At 38.8% G+C, this 18821-nt stretch overlaps 1 protein-coding gene across 1 annotated transcript in view; it reads right to left on the bottom strand.

Annotated features, from left to right (window-relative positions):
* Window positions 1–2708: 2708 nt before the first annotated feature.
* Window positions 2709–18821, bottom strand: part of LOC103607901 (cadherin-like and PC-esterase domain-containing protein 1) — a gene marked incomplete at its 3' end in the record, with an annotated part of 28544 nt that continues 12431 nt past the window's right edge. The window contains exons 3-6 of the mRNA XM_008592362.1: window positions 7551–7768; window positions 7194–7295; window positions 6719–6806; window positions 2709–2855 (exon numbers count right to left, since the gene is read on the bottom strand). Coding sequence (XP_008590584.1) covers window positions 2709–2855; window positions 6719–6806; window positions 7194–7295; window positions 7551–7732 — 519 coding nt within the window. The remainder of the gene's footprint in view (window positions 2856–6718; window positions 6807–7193; window positions 7296–7550; window positions 7769–18821) is intronic.

Here is an 18821-nt window from a genome sequence, read left to right on the forward strand (position 1 = left end):
TGCAGCAATTTTGCCTGACATGCTTAAATCATCATTATGCAAATGAAGGATAGTTTTTATTAGTAATAATTATAAGCCTATATTCTAATTCTGATGGTTCAAACAGTCTTTTTTGTGGTTTTCAAATTCCATGACTATTATTGGGAACTGGTTGACATTGTGACAAGAGATACATGTAATGCAATCATGTGGAAGGGTATCTTCTGTTTTTAATTGGAGCCATGTTGGAAATCATTGAAAGACGTTTCCTTTTTAGACTTTCAGAGCACAAAAGCTGAAAAAGAAAAGCAGACATTCTCCCCACAAAATACTAATTGAAGACACATTATGTAATCATAAATAAACAAATATTTTCTAAAAGGCAAAAAATCCAATCTGTATGCTGTCTCTCAAAGTCCCCATTTTCTGTGGATTTGGCAACCACCGGGTTCCTTTTGTGGCCAACTGTGATTCTGGGCAGGCTGAGCTGCAAGCTCACTTTTCTTTCTCTTCCAGGCTATCCGTTTCTAAGTCTTGTCTTTTGGCAAATAGAATAAATACTGTAAGGGTGGTATATTTTTTTGTGGAGGAAATTAGTAGACAGACAGTATCCTCAGCTAAAAATCTGTCCTGCAGCAGCATGGCCAAGCTTCAAGCTGCTAGATCAAAATGTGAAATATCATGTTCTCTACTATGGCTGTGGGCTCTCACTTCTGGGATGCAGTTCCATTGGTCATATAAAAGGACAATATGAATTCCTCAGTAAATCATGCCAAAGAACCAATTCAGTGCCCTTTGGGGTATTTGTAAGAATCTGGGGACCAAGATATATTCTGGCAGTCAGCTAAGGGCTGAAAAACAGGATCAGAAGGAAACCTTAGTTGTCATCTCACTAGTCAACCCATTAATGGATGCATCCTGGTTCACCATATGGGCCAAGCATGAAAAAATGAATGAATCAATATCTGACAGGAAGATAAAATGAGGCACTCTCCATCTCCTTTTCAGCTGACTCTCCTGAGACCAAGAGCAAAACAACAGAAGCCAAGTAACCTCATATTCCAATCAATGTCTGGACAAACTATGCAAGACTTGCAAAGTGTGGACAGAATTCAGTTTTGCAAACCTTTATCTCATCAAAAGACTTGGGAGATGAAGAAGAAGGAAGGGAGAGAATTTCTTTGTGAGAAGTTTTCAAATGCTTTGTGGTCTTCTGCTTGGGGGTGTTGCTTCACCCTTGCTTTAAGCCAAGTGAGAGTGTCCTTCAAGAGACCATCTTGGAGAGCTGGACACATGTCTGTTGGGGCTTGGGGAGCATTAAAATTGGTATAAGGCACTGTGGCTATAGCTCAGCTTTAAGGTGGCAGAGAGAGTGAGCACTAAAGTGAGGGGGCGAGAGTGAAAGAGAAGGGGTCACTGGGAATTACTGTATTTCCAGCAACAGCAGAGCAAGGACGCGTGCATATTTCTGTAGACCACATGTGAGTAACTATGAGGGGTCTTCAAATACTTCATGGGAAGATGTGTATTATCTTTTAATTCCATTTTTCCATGGACACTTTGAGGTACCCTTGTGTGTATAGTAAGCCTAGTGCTATTTTAAATATTTTCCAAAAGGATGCCTAGGGGGGCAAATGATCCCCAACAGTTGGATGCCAAGGGGCCAAAGAAGAAATCCAGCTGCAAGAGAGGTATTGCTCCCATCAAGGAAGTTATAGCAGAGGTCCTAGTGCATGGGGTGTCTCCTTAAGAAAACTCACAAAAACACTCTTCAAAAAGAAATTAGTAGCATGCTACACCCAGAGAGCACGTGGCTGGGTTATGCCTGTGCCAGCCAACTAAGACCTTTCTTGTCCTTCACATCCCCTCTCTACTCTGATTCAGTGCAGAAAGAGGTATCAGAAGAACAGCAAAGCAAGATAGGGAAATAGCAAAGAAGCCTCTGGAATTTTCTCCCTGCTTCAGGCTTTTGAAACTAAGGCAAACTTGCGCTGGGGGAGGGGAGTGACTTATGTGGTTATGACACAGGACTGGACAATTTTGGTACTGAAGTGATACTCTTATGCCTGAAAGTGATTGGAGACCTTTTGTTTCCTGAAAGTGGTAGTAAAGTCAGAGACTTACCTAAGATTTGGTAGAGTGGAAATAATCCACAGAGGAGTTTGAAAGGACAGGAGAGAAAAGAAGAAAATTGTTTTCTGCTACCATCTCATGAACTAAGCCTATTTAATTACTGGTTATAAATAAAATCATTTTCACCCCTGGAGAGGACACACACAAAACTGCTCAGAACACAGCAGGTCCTCCCGTTATGCGTTGCATAAACCAACGGAGGAAGGTCATTCATTAGTTTAGCACATTAAATCAACTTGGTTTGCAAGCCGCCTTCACGGAAGATTTTTTGTTGTCTTCTTTGGATGCAGTTTCTGATGGGAAGGCTTGAGGTTTATTAGAGAAGGCAGCACTGTCCAGGTGCCTATCTTTATGCCTTTGTTGACCAATGATTCCAGTTTTGAAGTGTCTAAATAAACTAATTTTTAAACACCTCATTTTGTAGAGCCAGTATTGTGATTACTACATGCTTTGGCTGTGTGATAATGAACACATTTAATTTCCTTCTGACATCATTTTTTTTTTCATACAAATTAAGACTGACAGTGCAATTAAAGATTCAACAAAATTTTTTAAAAAATCAAAAGCTGTAAAAATTGGAGAACCATCATAAATACCTCATGGAAATGACATCCACACTTCCCCTGCAGAAACTCTTTGTATCGCCCCATTGTTATAGCAAATGTGTCAACTACTTCGTAGCCATATTTTTTTGCAGCATCCAGGATGATCAAATTTTCTTTCCATAAGTTCTGTACTTCACTCTGTGTTGCAAGCAGAAGAATATGGGTTTTTATTGGTATAGAATTGTTTTATGATTTAATAACTCAGAAATCATGTAAATGTTATCTAAAAAAGATAAAAACAGAAATCGTAAAAAACAGAGATTGGTCATATTGTGACCACAAAATAAAGGTAGTGAACAGAAAAGGCTAAAAGAATTTCACATGCATTAAAAAAATAGATATATGTTCTATTTTTTAACTAAAAACATAAATGTGACCATTTATGAATATGTAATACAGTAATACATAAAAATCTATAGTGGCAGACAGTTTTCAACTCTCCCTTCCATAAAAAATAGTTAAATTTATTGCCCACAGGACCCATCAAAATATCTAAAATTCTCAACTTAAAAACCTGTATTTGAGAATTACAAATGCTACCACCACCCATTTGCATTCTCAGTCATTTAGTCACCTGAATATTAATTAGCATCTGCTTTGCACTTAGCTCTTGCTGAAGGATAGAAACAACAGGATAAATAAGCCTGTTCCCTGTTCTTAGGACACCACATTCTAACAGATATATGGCATTTAGTAAGTCCTTTATTGGAAGTAAATATGCCAGGTTCTGGGCTAGTACAGAAAAGGAGTAGCTGTGTCAGAGGCAGGGTGACAGCAGGAGGTGAGGTTTGCTAGTTGGATGCTAGTCGGGAAAGAGACAGTGGAGCATGCTTCAGGAAGCAGCAAAACTGAGTGAAGGCTCCAGCTGCTGCTACTTAGACCACATTTTTCCTTCCCTCTCTCCCCTGCCATGTCCCAGGTGATGATTGCACAGGACCACGTTCTAGTTCAGGCCCACTCCGTCAAGGGGAGGGACAGCTCTAACTACTCTAGCTCCAGGACTTCTCATCAGCCTAGCCAAGAGTTTCTCAGATTAACTGCACTCTGAGACTCTTCCTACCCAATCCACCCTTCTTCCTCTTCTTCCATATCAGGCACGTTACCGCCAAACACAGTTCCCAACACATAGTAGGCGCTCGAAAGCTATTAGGAGCAAGACTGAGTGACAGGCACTGCACGCTGTGTTCTGAAACTCTCCCTGCACCCTTCCCTTTATCCTTTCTGGGCACTCCCCCTAATAAATCTTCTTGTTCGACTAAACCTGTCTTGGTGTCTGTTCCTTGGAGAACCCAAACTGACACAGGGAGGGAATTGTACTCTCTCTTACTAAAGGACAAAAACAATTTTCCATATTTCAGGTAAAAGAGCAAATAATTACTTTCATTTGTTAATTCAACTGCAAGGCAAAAGGAGCAGTGCAAATACATCTGATTTTCTGTCTTCTCCACTGTGCTTCCATGCCTATTTTTATGTGACGTTCAAAGAAGAGTGTTTGCCACAAAATATAGTGAATAGAAAAGGCTGATAAAGAAGAGATTTGGAGGAAAAGAGACAGATGCAAATTTGCTTTGTGTCTCAATGAGTATATAAAAAATGATGCTCAGTGCGCTCAATATTGTTTGTAGGTTATTGGGTTTTTGGCCCGGTTACAAGTGTTTTCTCAATTTCAATGTGTCTAATTAGGGAAGGTACGTGGAACTTTAAGCAGAATCTAGAAAAGTTTTCCAGAGAAAACTCAGTTCGGTGGGAAATAGACTCAAAGAAATTTGCAAGCAGAGAGCTAATAGGACAGCACTTTTGGGATCAGCACGTGAGAGGGAGCGAGGGGGGAAGAATGGGGCAGAAATGCAGCTGCAACTGAGGCTTTTGCTGATCCCACTGGGAGGTCTAGAGCTGGGATGGCCCAAGTTAAGGAAAGGGGGCTGAGTCTTGTACTCCTGCCTGGGCAAGTTAGGTCTCTGCAGCAAAAGACAATTCCTGCTGGGACTCAGGGGTGACACCTCATTAGGACATGAGAATAAATGTTTGTCCAGAAGGGGCAATCTGGGAGGATCCAAATCATAAAAAATATCACTCACTCATTTGTGTACCAGGCATTTTTTGAGGGTCTACTATGTGCTGAGAATAGTGTTTGGCATTTGGGGTACCAGAGTGAGCCAGGCAAGCTCCCCCCACTCCCATGTCCTTGCCCACAGAGGCTACAGTCCAGCAGGAGAGACAGACAACCAAGGATTATGCATGGAGTGACATGAGTGTGAATAGAAGACACTATTATAGGAGCTTATGGCAGGAGTGGCCAACCTAGACTAGTGTGTCATATAAGTTTTCCCAGAGGAAACAGCACTGATACTAACACATGAAGGGTGACTGAAAGTGACCCAGGTGTGGGGGTGATGGGAGAGTGGGCTCCAAGAAGAGGGAACAGTGATTTCAATGGCCTGGAGGTAGCTGAGTGCTCAGTGTGCTTGAGAAACTGAAACACACTCAGCCTAATGAGTGATGTTGTGAGTGTTGTGTGTGTTGTGTGTGTGTGTGTATGTGTGTGCATGCATGCATATACATGCTTATGTACTGGTAGCAAAGGCTAAGTCTACAGGGGACGCAGAGGCCAGTCTCCAATGACCGTGTGAGCATATGATGAGGAGTTCAGATTTATTTTCTGCCTTCACTTGCAGGCCATTATCCTTTTCTCTCTCTTTCCAGTTTTTGTCCCTCCTCTTCTTCCCTTCTTTTGTCTTCATTCAGTTGAAAGGCCCAATGAGCACCATCAAAGCCCTGGTGGCAGGTGTACTGCTGAGTATAAATGTCTGCTGAGATGAACTGACTCTGAGTTAGTTGCCTAAATGTAAGAGGGGCCGCACGTACTCCAGTTGCTGCGTGGAGCTGCAGTCAAAGAAGCACGGTGGAGCTACCAGAGTCCTCAAGGAGAAATTGCAGTCTTGACCTGTAGCTTTCAAATAACGTTACAGGGCATCCAACTCACAACCCACAGCAAAATTTATCAAAGGTCCTCTCTCCTGATCCCCAATAGTCTTAAACCCTTAGCTACCCCAGATGTTCAAAACTCAACTCACTTTAAATTACCCCCTGGCCTCGGCCTCGAGATGCTAAATTTGGAGGCTTTACCTTAGCCACTTTCTATCAGTTCTTCTGTTTTTGCCTCACAGAAGATCTGGTGTCCAGGCAGATAAAGTTCCAAGTAAGGAGAGGGGGGTCATGTATTGTGCTGGGGAAAGTTAGGAGCGCTGAATGCAAACACAAAAACACATCTCCACCTCCTTACATCGAACCTCCTTCCTGTCTGCTCAGGTCCCAGTGATCTCTCAGCCATGACTCTGCGATCTCTCACTGCTCCTGAACTCTCCTCACTTGAGCAAGAGCAGCTGGTTCTCTAACCTGCAAATGGTGGCTTTCTTCTCTGTTCTGAGACTTTCATTCAGCACTGAGACTAATTTACTATCTTCCATAAGAACTGTTTAGAGACCCCTAACTCCTTTCATTTATAAATATCTGACCAGAGATACTACTTCAAAGCTGATTTTTAAAAAAAAAAAATCAATCAATCAAAAATCATCTTCAAAAAGACCACTCTTTCCCAAAGGACTCATCCATACAGACAATTTCATTCATGGTTTCAGCATAAACCAGAAGAAAAGAAAGGCTTTTCGCATAGCCTTTAAAGGTGTATGAAACATTAGCGGGGTAAGGGATGCTTATAGCACGATCTCTCTCATATACTCCTCAGGCCTTTATTTTTGCATAGTTTGGCACCCTCTTTCTTTTATGGACTCAATGCATTATTTGCAACATATGTGTGGGCTGTGGTCTCCTTGTCTCCAGGAATAATTATAATTGATTTGAAATCATAATCCTTAAATATATTCTCTCCTTTGATTTGGATGAAGGTTGCTCAATATAATATATTGTGCTTTCTGGGTCCTTTTCCAGGAAGGATCCTTATAGAAACCTAAGTTCACATAGCCCAGAGGATATGCGCTTACCTGTGTTAAGAAATGCACTCCATCCACTGGTAGATGAAATCCAATTCCCAAAGTCTTGATGATCACTAGGATATTGAGCAAATTTTCCCTGAATGAAAAAATCAGAATTCTAAAGTCACCAACTTCAATGATATTTCTAGATATCTGTTGTTTACAAAAATACATAAGGTGGAACTATTTTAGAATGTGACTATGGCATATTCCCATTTTATAGATTTAATTTACATTAGGTTTTTCTTCTTTTGTGCATAGAGTTTTATGTGTTATGTTTCGATCTGTATAAGTGGAAATTTGGATACTGAAGAACCATGTTGTGACTGGAGACAAAAGAATTTTGAAATATTTTAAATTAGACTTTAAGTACTTAATTCTAAATTATAAGTTGTTCTTTAAGTAAAATAAAACTTAGTCACCTCAATACTTTTTCTAACTTAGAAAACTAATGACAGTTACTGTTGCAGAAATTTAAATTTACCTCTTCAAAACCTTGTGAATAATTTGCAGGTGATTGGAATTAAGCCACTGGACACCACCAACAACCAGTACAGTCTGGCTGGTATTCTCTAGGGGACGTGATCTGAAATCCAGAAACAAAAACAACACATGCTGCCTTAAAACAGATGGTAAACATTTTAACTGCATTGCCTCACATTTCATTGAACCATATCTGGCATCCTGATCACAGGATCTCCTTGTCATTTCCTACTCATTTTCAGCCACATTACTTGGCATCTAAGCTTTTCAGCACGGTTGATATACAGGGAGCAATTATGACTGCCGGTAAAACACCGTATGTTGTGGCATTGTGCCATTTGTAATAGTCCCATTGTACCTTTGCAAGAGATGTTCAAGTGCTTTTTCAAATGTTGGTCTCAATGACGGGCTTATCCAGAACTGGGGATAGTAGGAATAACTGATCAAAGTCTTCCCACCATTGACGTGATAGAATTTAGTGCCATGCACCTTCTGCCATTCCTGCAACGTTTCATTCACTCTTTCGATCAGATAGTACATGATCCCTCTGTTGGTTGAATCTCCAATAAAAAGAATCTATAAATTAAAGAAAACATATTTGTTTTCATATCTGATATTTACATGGTACAGCAGATAGACTCAAATAACTAATTTTCTGAATACTCATAAAATTTTGTGTCCAATTGTTTGGAGGACAGCCCTTCAAACAGTTAGAAGTAACATTCATCATACTGTCCCCCAAACTTGTTCATTTTCTTTTCTTCCATATGCCCAGTAATGACATCATCTACCAATCCACTAACTCAGGTTTAAAGCTTTTTGCTTCATGTTATATTCAGTTTCTCTGTTTCCCTTATGCTCCTTGCTTTCTCATCAAATCAGCTTGACAAATCTATTGATTCAAATAGGCATGGAGTATTTTAGTGCTCTAGGAACACTTACGGATTTTTCCAATCTCTTTATTGTGTACTTGCAAAAACAGAATCTGCAGAGGTAGCTCAACAGAGGTCATATCACCACTTAAGAAAAGAGCCACAGGACTAGAATCTGATATTCTGAACAGCAGTCCATGTCCCAGGAACATATTCCAGTGCCATTTGCTTTCCAGGGAAGTGTCTCACACCCATCACCTCCTTCCCATCCCAGCAGCACAGCCCTGCTTCAGCTTTCACCACCTCAAAGCAACACTGTAGGAACACTCTCCTCATGGGTCTTCCTTTGTGCACAACAGCTGCCCTCAGTTCATTCTACATATGGTACTGCTAGGATACATTTCCAAATGTCTACTACCTGTCATCTTATTTGCATGCTCAAAAACTTCATTGGGTCCCCGTTTCTTACAGAATCAAGTCTAAACTATTTAGGTTTAGCTAACATTTACTGCATTTTTATTACATATCAGCCAGCCTCTGCTAGGGGGAGATTTCACTCAACATACTCACTTTTAATCTTCACAGTTATAGGGTTTGAATTATTATCTCCCTTTCACAGGTGAGGAATTCGAGGCTCAAGAAGATTGAGGTCATAAAACTAGTAAAGGTCAAACACAGGACTAAACCCAGGTCAAGTTCGGGGTCAATGGCCCCATCTTCTCAATACTTCCCTCATGTAAGCATGTCAGACTCCTACTTTTTCACTGACCATGGTTTGCACTCAACATCTGTTCTTCCTTGTGTCAATCTGTCTGTCTTGAAACCTCCTTTTCAACCCCACCTGTCATCCTCCAGACCCAACGCGAATGCTCTCCCAACTGGTTTCGTCCAGAGCCCTGGCCAGATGTGATTACTCTCTCTGTCCTCTATGATTTCATTACATTTTTATTTTCATTACAGATATTTACCAAAATCTACATAAAAATATGGCTATTTGTGTGTGTCTTTTTTCCATATTCTAAGAAGAAATATTTGAGGTCAGGGCTAACTTCGAATTTTCATTTTCTCTGTACCATGTATGCACTTTAAAAATAGTGAATTGAAAGTCAAAGGGACTTTTGTTATCAACAATCACTTTTAATATCTTTGGATAAGATTTAAATCATTCTTCAGCTTTTTCTCTTTCTTTTGAGATGTTTCTTCCATTAGTCATGCATGCATTTTCTTCTGATTTTAACAGCAGGCAACGCCAGCATTTCTCAGGCATTTCAGTTTCTGCCCATCCACAGCAAATTTAAAGAGAATCTGCAAAAGTTTATTCTTTCCACAGTAAGTGTATCCACGTAGCTGTGGGAAGAAATTCAGAAAGCTTCTCCAATTTGCCTTCAGGTCAAACACTGTTACCATAAGCATCATCAAGCTAAACCAAATAACAACGTGGCAAGGCCCTAGTCACTGTTTCTCTAAGTCAAGTTCCATTGGAAGCAATAAAATTCCAGTATGATAAAATAATTTGTAAAATAACTTGAATTTCTTTTTACTAGATTCACCCTGTAACAATTTCTTTTTGTTTTTCTGGCCTAGATTCCTGATTTTTAAGAAAGAACTTTGAGTAATCAGGAACGCTCTTAATTTCAGATATTAGCGATTGTTGAACTCCATCTGTATTAGTTTGCTAGGGCTGCCATAACAAAGCACCACTGCCTGGGTGGCTTCAACAACAGAAATTTATTCTCTCACATTTCTGGAGGCTAGAAGTTTAAGATCAAGGGGTCAGCAGAGTTGGTTTCTTCTGAGGGTCTCTCTGGAATGAGGGTGGCCTTCTCCTCTGTCTCTTCATATGGTCTTTCCTCTGTGTGTGTGTGTGTGTCCTAATCTCCTCTTTTTTAAAGACCCCAGTCATGTTGGATTAGGTAGCCCCCCCATATGACCTCATTTTACCTTCATCACCCCTTCAAAGGCCCTATCTCTAAATACAGGTACTTTCTAAGGTATGGGGATTAGAACTTCAACATATGAATTTGGCAGAGAAGATACAATTCAGCCCATAATACTACTAAAGGAACTTTGTGATCTAGCTTTTAAACTAGATTGCCATTACGGATTTCTCTTGTAGTTTCTTTTCATTTCAGTATCAAGGTGCTGTCCCTCTTAGGGTATCCCTAGACAGCCAGTAAGGTCACTAGATATCTGTATTGTGGGCTGTAGATATCTGTATTATCTGTAAGCTTTAGAAAAATCAAAGTTGCTGCATGTTACTGAGAGAAAAAACAAAACAAAACACAACTTCTAGATTTCCAGTTTCTTCTGTGCAGTTGTATATGAAAACGCAGCCCACAATTATTAGCTGCTGTTATTATTAACTAGATAACCTTAGACAAATTATGTGCCCTCTCCAAGGGTTCGTTTCCTTACATGTAAACTGAAGAAAATAACAGCTCCACCATAGAGGACTTAAATGAGATGCTAAATACTTAATTCACTCCTGGCATGCAGGAAGCACATAGTGAATGTGAGCTGGTGTTCAAGCATAAGAAAGGCAAGTAGCGCTGTTGTGGGCTTCCAGTGTGCCTTGCCGTGTCTTGCTAAGCACTTTAAACTCATTAGCTTGGTTAGAGAAAATGTTGGAGAAGATGGGAAATGTCTAAGTCACAGCAGTCTCTTTCCTGCCCTACCAACCCTGCTACTGACCCCAGCAGGATTTGAAGGGTTGCTGGAGAAACTGAAAGTCTGGATGGAGGGCTGGAAGAGAGAGCTCCATCCTGAGCAAATACCACTCTCAGAACAGGGCCCTGGTGTCCCCACTGTGGATTAGTGACCAGCAAGAACTACGTGGGTGTGAGAAGTAAGCGTCACTACCATCATTTGCAAAGCAAGTTCTTCTAAATTGCAGATATGTGGAGAGCATTCCTGAGTCTAGTAAACACAGCTCTGGGAAGACTATTTTCTGGAGGATTATTTTATCCTATTGCCTCCCCATTCATGAAAGATGGAAATGATAAAGCGTAACAAAAATGAAAATGCGATTGTGATTTTAAGATTGATCATCCTGTAGGTGAAAAAGTTTTTGTAAGAGATTAATTGATATTGCTAAATAAAAGATTGCTAACCTCAAAATGTCAGCTCTTTTAATGCACAACCCATAATTAAAAAATAATATCATGAATTAAAGAGTGGTTTCTTTTAATGCACATGATTCATATTCAATCTTTGTATCATTCAGACCATTCAGATTTGGTGAAAAAGGGAATTTGTAGATTATTTGCTTTAAAGGACAACTTCTATTTTAAGAGGCCTAAATTATCATAACAACTGTTTTTAACTAGCCATATAATTTATAAAAAACTTTTCTTCTTTCCATGAAATTATTGCCTTATGCTAGCATGCACAGGTATTAGTTGGCATAAGCAAAGAGGAAAAGAAAATGTGATCTTTAAATACAAATAGCCAGTAAGCATTTATAAAAATAATTAACTTTAGTAATAAAACATCAGACTTTGGTTACTAGAGATGGAAAAGAGGGAGGGGTGGCGTCCGGGAGGAATTGGGTAAGAGGCACAAAGAGTAAGTACGATTTGTAATAATGCACATGCTAATAAAAAAAGAAATTAAAAAAAATCAGAATAACTAGTTTTTTCCTTCTATCAAAGTCACACAGATTTTAAAAGCCCAGTGATAGTATGAGTTCAGGGAAATGGGCCCTCTCATACACTACTATGTAACACCACGAGGGTAGGGTTTTTGTTTTTGTTTTTAATTGTTGAATCTCTGGTGACTTGAATACTTTTGCCTGGTACAAAAAGTAGATTCTCATTTGTTAACTGGATGGATTGAAATTTTGCTGTTGTGTGCATAAACAGTGTTTTTAAGGAATTCCACCTCTAGGAAATATTTAAGGAGGTCTGTTAAAATGCATTTTAAAAACAAAATAAATTGGAAGCAGCATAAATAATTAAAAACCAATAAATGATTGATTATATTGAGGTATAATCATACACTTGAATTCTCATCTTTTAATAGATATTATAATACAAATATATTGTAATGGGGAAGATTGAATGTTATCTTTCATGAAAAAGCTGATTAAAATCAGAATGTAAATAATATTTGCATTTTTGTAGATGTAAAATATGTGGGTGTGTAGAAAATATCCTGGAAAGTTAACTATGATTATTTTGAAGTGGTGATATGATGACAGTTTGTTCTTTTGGCTCATTTGTATTTTCTAAAACGAACACATATTGACTTTTTATGATAAGAAAAAAGAGTTAAAAGCAGCAGCAGCAACATGTGCAACAACAATAAATCCATTCTGTTTAAAAACATGTTGAAAATTCATATAAAATTTTGTACTAATCAGCTTAAACAAACTTGATTTCTATTTATGGAAAACAGTGCTTTAAGAGAGTCAGGATTAAGAATTGGTTCAATCAACCCATTGCAAGAACAATGCTAATCATATTTTGGATTCCTATTGCAACTTTTATTTCAAAGATTGAATCTCATTTCTCTAGGCAGTATCTCCTTTCTGGTCCTGTGATGCAGCGAGGTAAGCCTGCACCCATCAAAGTACTCTCTGGAGAGGACCAGAAACATCTATGCTCTGGATGTGTAAGGAGAGGCTGGATCTCAACTCATCAGCTGGAGGCAGATAAATGTTTAGAAGAGTTTTGCATCTGTTCTCTACCCAAGGCTCTACGCACAGTGTGAGCCACTGCAAAGTGTATAGGGTTTGGTATTTTTCCCATTCTTTTTCACTGTAGCATTCACCATAGGACTGAAAAACACATAATGTTTCTAGGCTCTACTAAAGCTTCAAGCTTATTAAAATAAGCTTATTAAAACTAATAAAATGGTTTAATTACCTATATTTTCATTTCCAACTTCTTAACATCATAGATCCTGTATTAAGGGGGATAGTGCTATAACAAATAGAGCCCCAAATGTATGATGGCTCAAACACAATTAAAGTTTATTTCTATCTCAGGAAAATAGTACAGGTAGTTCCAGGCAGGTGTATATGCAGGGGTGGAGGCAGGGCGGTCATCCAGGAGCCAGGATAATTGGACTGTGCCTTCTTCATTTACGGCTTTCAAGAACTTTCTGGATGTTGCTATGAAGCTGAAGGAAGGAGGAGGGGGCCACCAGGTTGTCCATGAGCCAGCCCTGGAAGCTGGTCACATTACGGTTGATCTCATTCCATTGGTTAGAATTCAGTCACATGGCACACACTCTAATTTCAAGGGGGGACTGAGAAATATAGTCAACCTGTGTGCCAGGAAGGAGAGAAACTGAATTTGATGAACACTTAGCTAGTCTCTGCCACATCCTCCTACATGCTAAGTCTTCCTGGGGAAAAACTAAAGGCTAAATTCAGATTTTTCCATCTGTGAATTAATATAAGTGGGAATTACATGAAAAGCTAAGTTTATAATCTGCATAATGCATAAAGGGATTTCTATCCTTAGAGATGCTGGTTCCCTGAGACAAATAATAGTAAGAAATATCATCTTTTGGTGAAAACAAAACCAAGACTTTGGGAACTTTTGTATTAAATGTACAATGGAATGGTTTCCATTCCATTTTATTTCATCATGAATGAAGGAAACTAACAATGATGCCACTTAGACATGTAAATATTTTAATCAGTAACCACCTTTCTCCAGAGTCACCAAAAGTAATAAAGATATAGTTAGCAAATGAAGTTATAAAGAAATGAAAAGAGAAGGCTTAGGGTTATCTGGGTTGAAGTCAATACTAGGATAGTAAGCTGACTGGGGCTTGTTTGCTTCTTAGATTCTTCTGATCTGTTGAGGCAGGGAAAGAACTCGGTATGTGTATTATCAATAGACAAGACAAGAAATCCTTAAAAAATTTTTTTCCCTGGGCCGGCCCAGTGGCACACTGCTACAGTGCACCGCTTGGGAGCGCAGCGGCGCTCTGGCTGAGGGTTCGGATCCCACATACAGACCGGTTCCTGCTCACTGGCTGAGCGAGGGGCGGGAGCAACACCGAGGGTTGCAATCCCGTTGCCGGTCCCGGTCCGGTACGGGCGCGACACTGAGGGTTGCGATCCAGGGGCGGGGGCAGCACCGAGGGTTGCGATCCCATTGCTGGTCCCGGTCCCGGTCCGGTACGGGCGCGACACTGAGGGTTGCGGTCCGTTGCCGGACACGAAAAAAAAAAAAAGGAAAAAAAAAATTTTTCTTTCCCTCTTTCTTCTCTTTCCTTCTGCATAGGTTCTATCTTCAATATTTATAGAAGAAGGAGCATGTCTTTGGGTCCAGTAAAGTGCATGTAGATGCCAACACAGGACTCAGCCCAGCTAATAGGAACTCACTGGAACCTTCCAAGAAGGAAATTTATATAGAAGTGCAGTAGGAACTAATTGAGCAGTAATCTAGGTAATGCCTGCTTACTGGAGACCTCTCACATTGGTATAAAAAAGGGAAATGAAAGTGAGGTCAGGAGGAGTCTCATTCATTAGTTCTAGCCCAGGGCCAAGCATAGCTCATATGTTTAGGAAGCTCCACAGTGGTTCTTTTATTTTTATTTTTTTTATTTTGTCAATATACAATGTGGTTGATTATTGTAGCCAATTACCGAAAACTCCCTCCTTCCTCCCACTGCCCCCTCCCTCCCAACAACCTTCACTTGTCCTATCAACTTCAAGAAATTGTGATTGTTGTGTCTTCTTCCCTCCCCGCCCCTGTTTTTTTGTGTATTTATTTATTTATTTTTAGCTCCCACAAATAAGTGAGAACATGTGATATTTCTCTTTCTGTGCCTGACTTGTTTCACTTGATATAATTCTCTCTAGGTCCATCCATGTCGTTGCACATGGCAGTATTTCATTCTTTTTTATAGTTGAGTAGTATTCCATTGTGTAGATATACCACAATTTCCATATCCACTCATCCGATGATGGACATTTGAGCTGGTTCCAACTCTTGGCTATTGTAAAGACTGCTGCAATGGACATTGGGGAACAGGTATACCTTTGACTTGATGATTTCTATTCCTCTGGGTATATTCCCAGCAGTGGGATAGCTGGGTCATATGGTAGATCTATCTGCAATTGTTTGAGGAATCTCCATACCATTTTCCATAGAGGCTGCACCATTTTGCAGTCCCACCAACAATGTATGAGAGTTCCTTTTTCTCTGCAACCTCACCAGCATTTATCGTTCACAATCTTTTGGATATTAGCCATCCTAACTGGAGTGAGATGGTATCTCAGTTTGGTTTTGATTTGCATTTCCCAGATGCTGAGTGATGTTGAGCATTTTTTCATATGTCTGTTGGCCATTCATATATCTTCCTTTGAAAAATGCCTATTTAGCTCTTCTGCCCATTTTTTAATTGGGTTGCTTATTTTTTTCTTGTAAAGTTCTTTCAGTTCTTTGTATATTCTGTGTATTAATCCTTTGTCAGATGTATATTTTGCAAATATTTTCTCCCACTCTGTTGGTTGTCTTTTAACTCTGCTAATTGTTTCTTTTGCTGTGCAGAAGCTTTTTAGTTTGATATAATCCCATTTCTTTATTTTTCCTTTGGTTGCCCATGCTTTTGGCATCGTATTCATGAAGTCTGTGTCCAGTCCTACTTCCTGAAGTGTTTCTCCTATGTTTTCTTGCAGATGACATGATCCTATATATCAAACAGCCTAAAGCCTCTACAAAAAAAACTCTTGGAGTTGATAAATGATTTCAGCAAAGTAGCAGGATACAAAATCAACACACAAAAATCAGTAGCATTTCTATTCTCCAATAGTGAACATGCAGAAAGAGAAATCAAGAAAGCTTGCCCATTCACGATAGCCACCAAAAATATAAAATACTTAGGAATTGAATTAACCAAGGTTGTGAAAAATCTCTATAATGAGAACTACAAACCACTGTTGAGAGAAATTAGAGAGAATACAAGAAGATGGAAAGATATCCCATGCTCTTGGATTGGAAGAATCAACATTGTGAAAATGTCCATACTAGTCAAGGTGATATATAAATTCAATGCAATCCCTATCAAAATTCCAATGACATTTTTCTCGGAAATGGAAAAAACTATCCAGATATTTATATGGAATAACAAAGGACCATGCATAGCCAAAGCAATGCTGAACAAAAATAAATAAATAAATAAAATAAAGCTGGAGGCATAACACTACCTGACTTTAAACTATAGTACAAAGTTATAATAACCAAAACAGTATGGTACTGGCATAAAAACAGACACACTGATCAATGGACTAGAATAGAGAATCCAGAAATCTACCCACACACCTACAGCCATCTGATCTTTGACAAAGGTGCCAAGCCTATACACTGGGGAAGAGACTGCCTCTTTGGCAAATGGTGCTGGAATAACTGGATATCAATATGCAGGAGAATGAAACTAGACCCATACCTCTCACCATATACTAAAATCAACTCAAAATGGATTAAAGAATTAAATATACACCCCGAAACAATAAAACTTCTTAAAGAAAACATAGGAGATCCACAGTGGTTCTGACGAGACCCAAGGTTGAGAACCAGAGCTCTCATAAGATAGAGACCCATTTCTAGATAAGGCAAGGGATAGTTCAGCTTTAAAATGAAGTTGAGATTTATCAGTTCTCTAAAAATATTTAGGTTATGATGAAAATCTAGAGCACAAAGCATCTCTCTGTGAAATGTGATATGTTACAATGAATGTTTTCCTAGCATGCATTTTAATTAAATTGGCTATAGGTGAATGGCCAAATTGCTGTTCGTGGTCAAAAACAAATGTAAGATTGATATTTTAGCAAGACACTCTCAAAATATAAAAAATAAAATAAAAAGCAAGCAAGTAACTATATAACATCACCTAGACATAGATCTTCTAGCTGCTTGAAACAAAATTATTTGTCTCTATTGCCATTTCATCTGCATTGTGGGTGTACAAGTATTCACTGAGCACTGAGGGAGCGCATCATGTATAAGTCATCCTTTTCTGGAGAGAGTGAGCTGCACTCTTCCCTTTTATCTGCTCCGGTTTATTGAAACTGACAGGAAACAATGAATTATGTAACCATAATGGAACGCACATATTAGCCAGAACATATTATCACAGAATAACCACACTTCAAACATTTAAACACCTTTAAGTCCAAGACACTACTTAACTTGCAAACATTACTTACAAATTTAAGTTACATTTCCTGTTTTAACAGCTGAGTTTACGAACTTTTTGAAAATATCACCTTTTTATATTTCCCTTTCTTAACTGCAATCTTCTCTCAGATATTTTATTACAGGTTTAAATTATGAACTGTTTTCAACTGACAAACAAAATAAGGGTTTGTTTAATTCAGTTGAGTCAGGTTTCTAAGTTTTTTTGGTTGTAAATTTGATTATTATATTTCTACACTATTTCCTATATATTTCACACTGTGATTACAAAGTTATGTTCTGATACCCTTTTATAACAGTTCCATTCAGAGTTTTTTAAATAAGAGGTGGGTATCTAGGGAAATTTGTAAAAATATAATTAAAAACACAGCATTTTCAATTGATTTTGCTTAGATTCAACACAATTATGCATCACCAAACCTATAGATGTATACAAAAACTTATAAATGAAATAATCATATTTAAATATATTTAGAGTTTAAAAGTGGTCCCACATTTACTTGCCCTTTATACACAAACAAGTTTGTCCTAGAAAAGGACTATACAAATGCTCCAAGGAGAAAATTTGTTCCATGTTTCCACCCAAAATTAGCTTGCTGGTCACGTTGCTGAAATGAAGGAAAATGACAGGTATAGAAAGTACAGTCCTGCTCGTGCACCATTAAGTGTGGTGAGTTTTTTGGGCAGAGTTACTGGAAGCTTCAACTTCTTTTCAAATCTCAACTACTTTGTGTCTTGCTTCTATCCTATAGGTGGGCTTGTTTTTCCAAGTATGTCTTGGCATTCATTCGTGTAAGACAGTAGGCAAAAGATGTCAAAGGTTATAATAACATAAGGAAATTCAACTGAGAAAATGATTACTTGGAAACTCTAAAGAAAAAAGTGCACTCTTTGAAGGCCTCACTTACCAATAATTCTCAGTGGCCTGATCAAATTCTGTTGCCTTTTAATTTGATTCTTTGGAGAAAGATAATTCAGTGTAACATGTTTTCAAAAGCTTAAAGCTTGCCAAGTTTTTTGTAAAAATCTTTACTTTTTGAAAATAAAGTTTTGTTTTTTGGTCGCACAGTATGTTTGAACTACTCATTGATGCCCAACAGTGAACCCTCTGAGTTCCAACTGTTAAAAATCTGAGTTTCCCATATTAATTGGAAGTCAGCTAGTTAGGTGACTCTACGATTAGAAATTTTGTGTTTAAGCACGTCTCCACTTTTATATATCCCAGGGGTGTAAACTGGAGCACACTGAAAAATGAGAACCTTGAAATCATGTCCTGTGCCTTCCTCACCTGCTTGGTTCCTGCCCTTTTGTCAGCATTGCATTGTCTGTTCCCTCGGTAAGAGGCATAGCAGAGAGAGCAACTCACTCGAGTGATGATTCCCACAGTGAGGCTTTTGGGCATTTTTTTTTTTGTCTTTTTTACTGACCGGTAACGGGATCGCAACCCTCGGTGTTGCACCCGCACCACGCTCAGCCAGTGAGCGGGAACCGGTCTCTATTTTTATAGTTCAATTAAACTATCTCAAAATAATGTGATTCGTAGATTGCCTCTAATCACAAACACCACTCTGCCTACACACCTTTTTTTTCTGGCAATTTTTC

This window comes from Galeopterus variegatus, unplaced genomic scaffold (genome assembly GCF_000696425.1).
Source record: "Galeopterus variegatus unplaced genomic scaffold, G_variegatus-3.0.2 Scaffold7814, whole genome shotgun sequence".
NCBI classification, from domain to species: domain Eukaryota; kingdom Metazoa; phylum Chordata; class Mammalia; order Dermoptera; family Cynocephalidae; genus Galeopterus; species Galeopterus variegatus.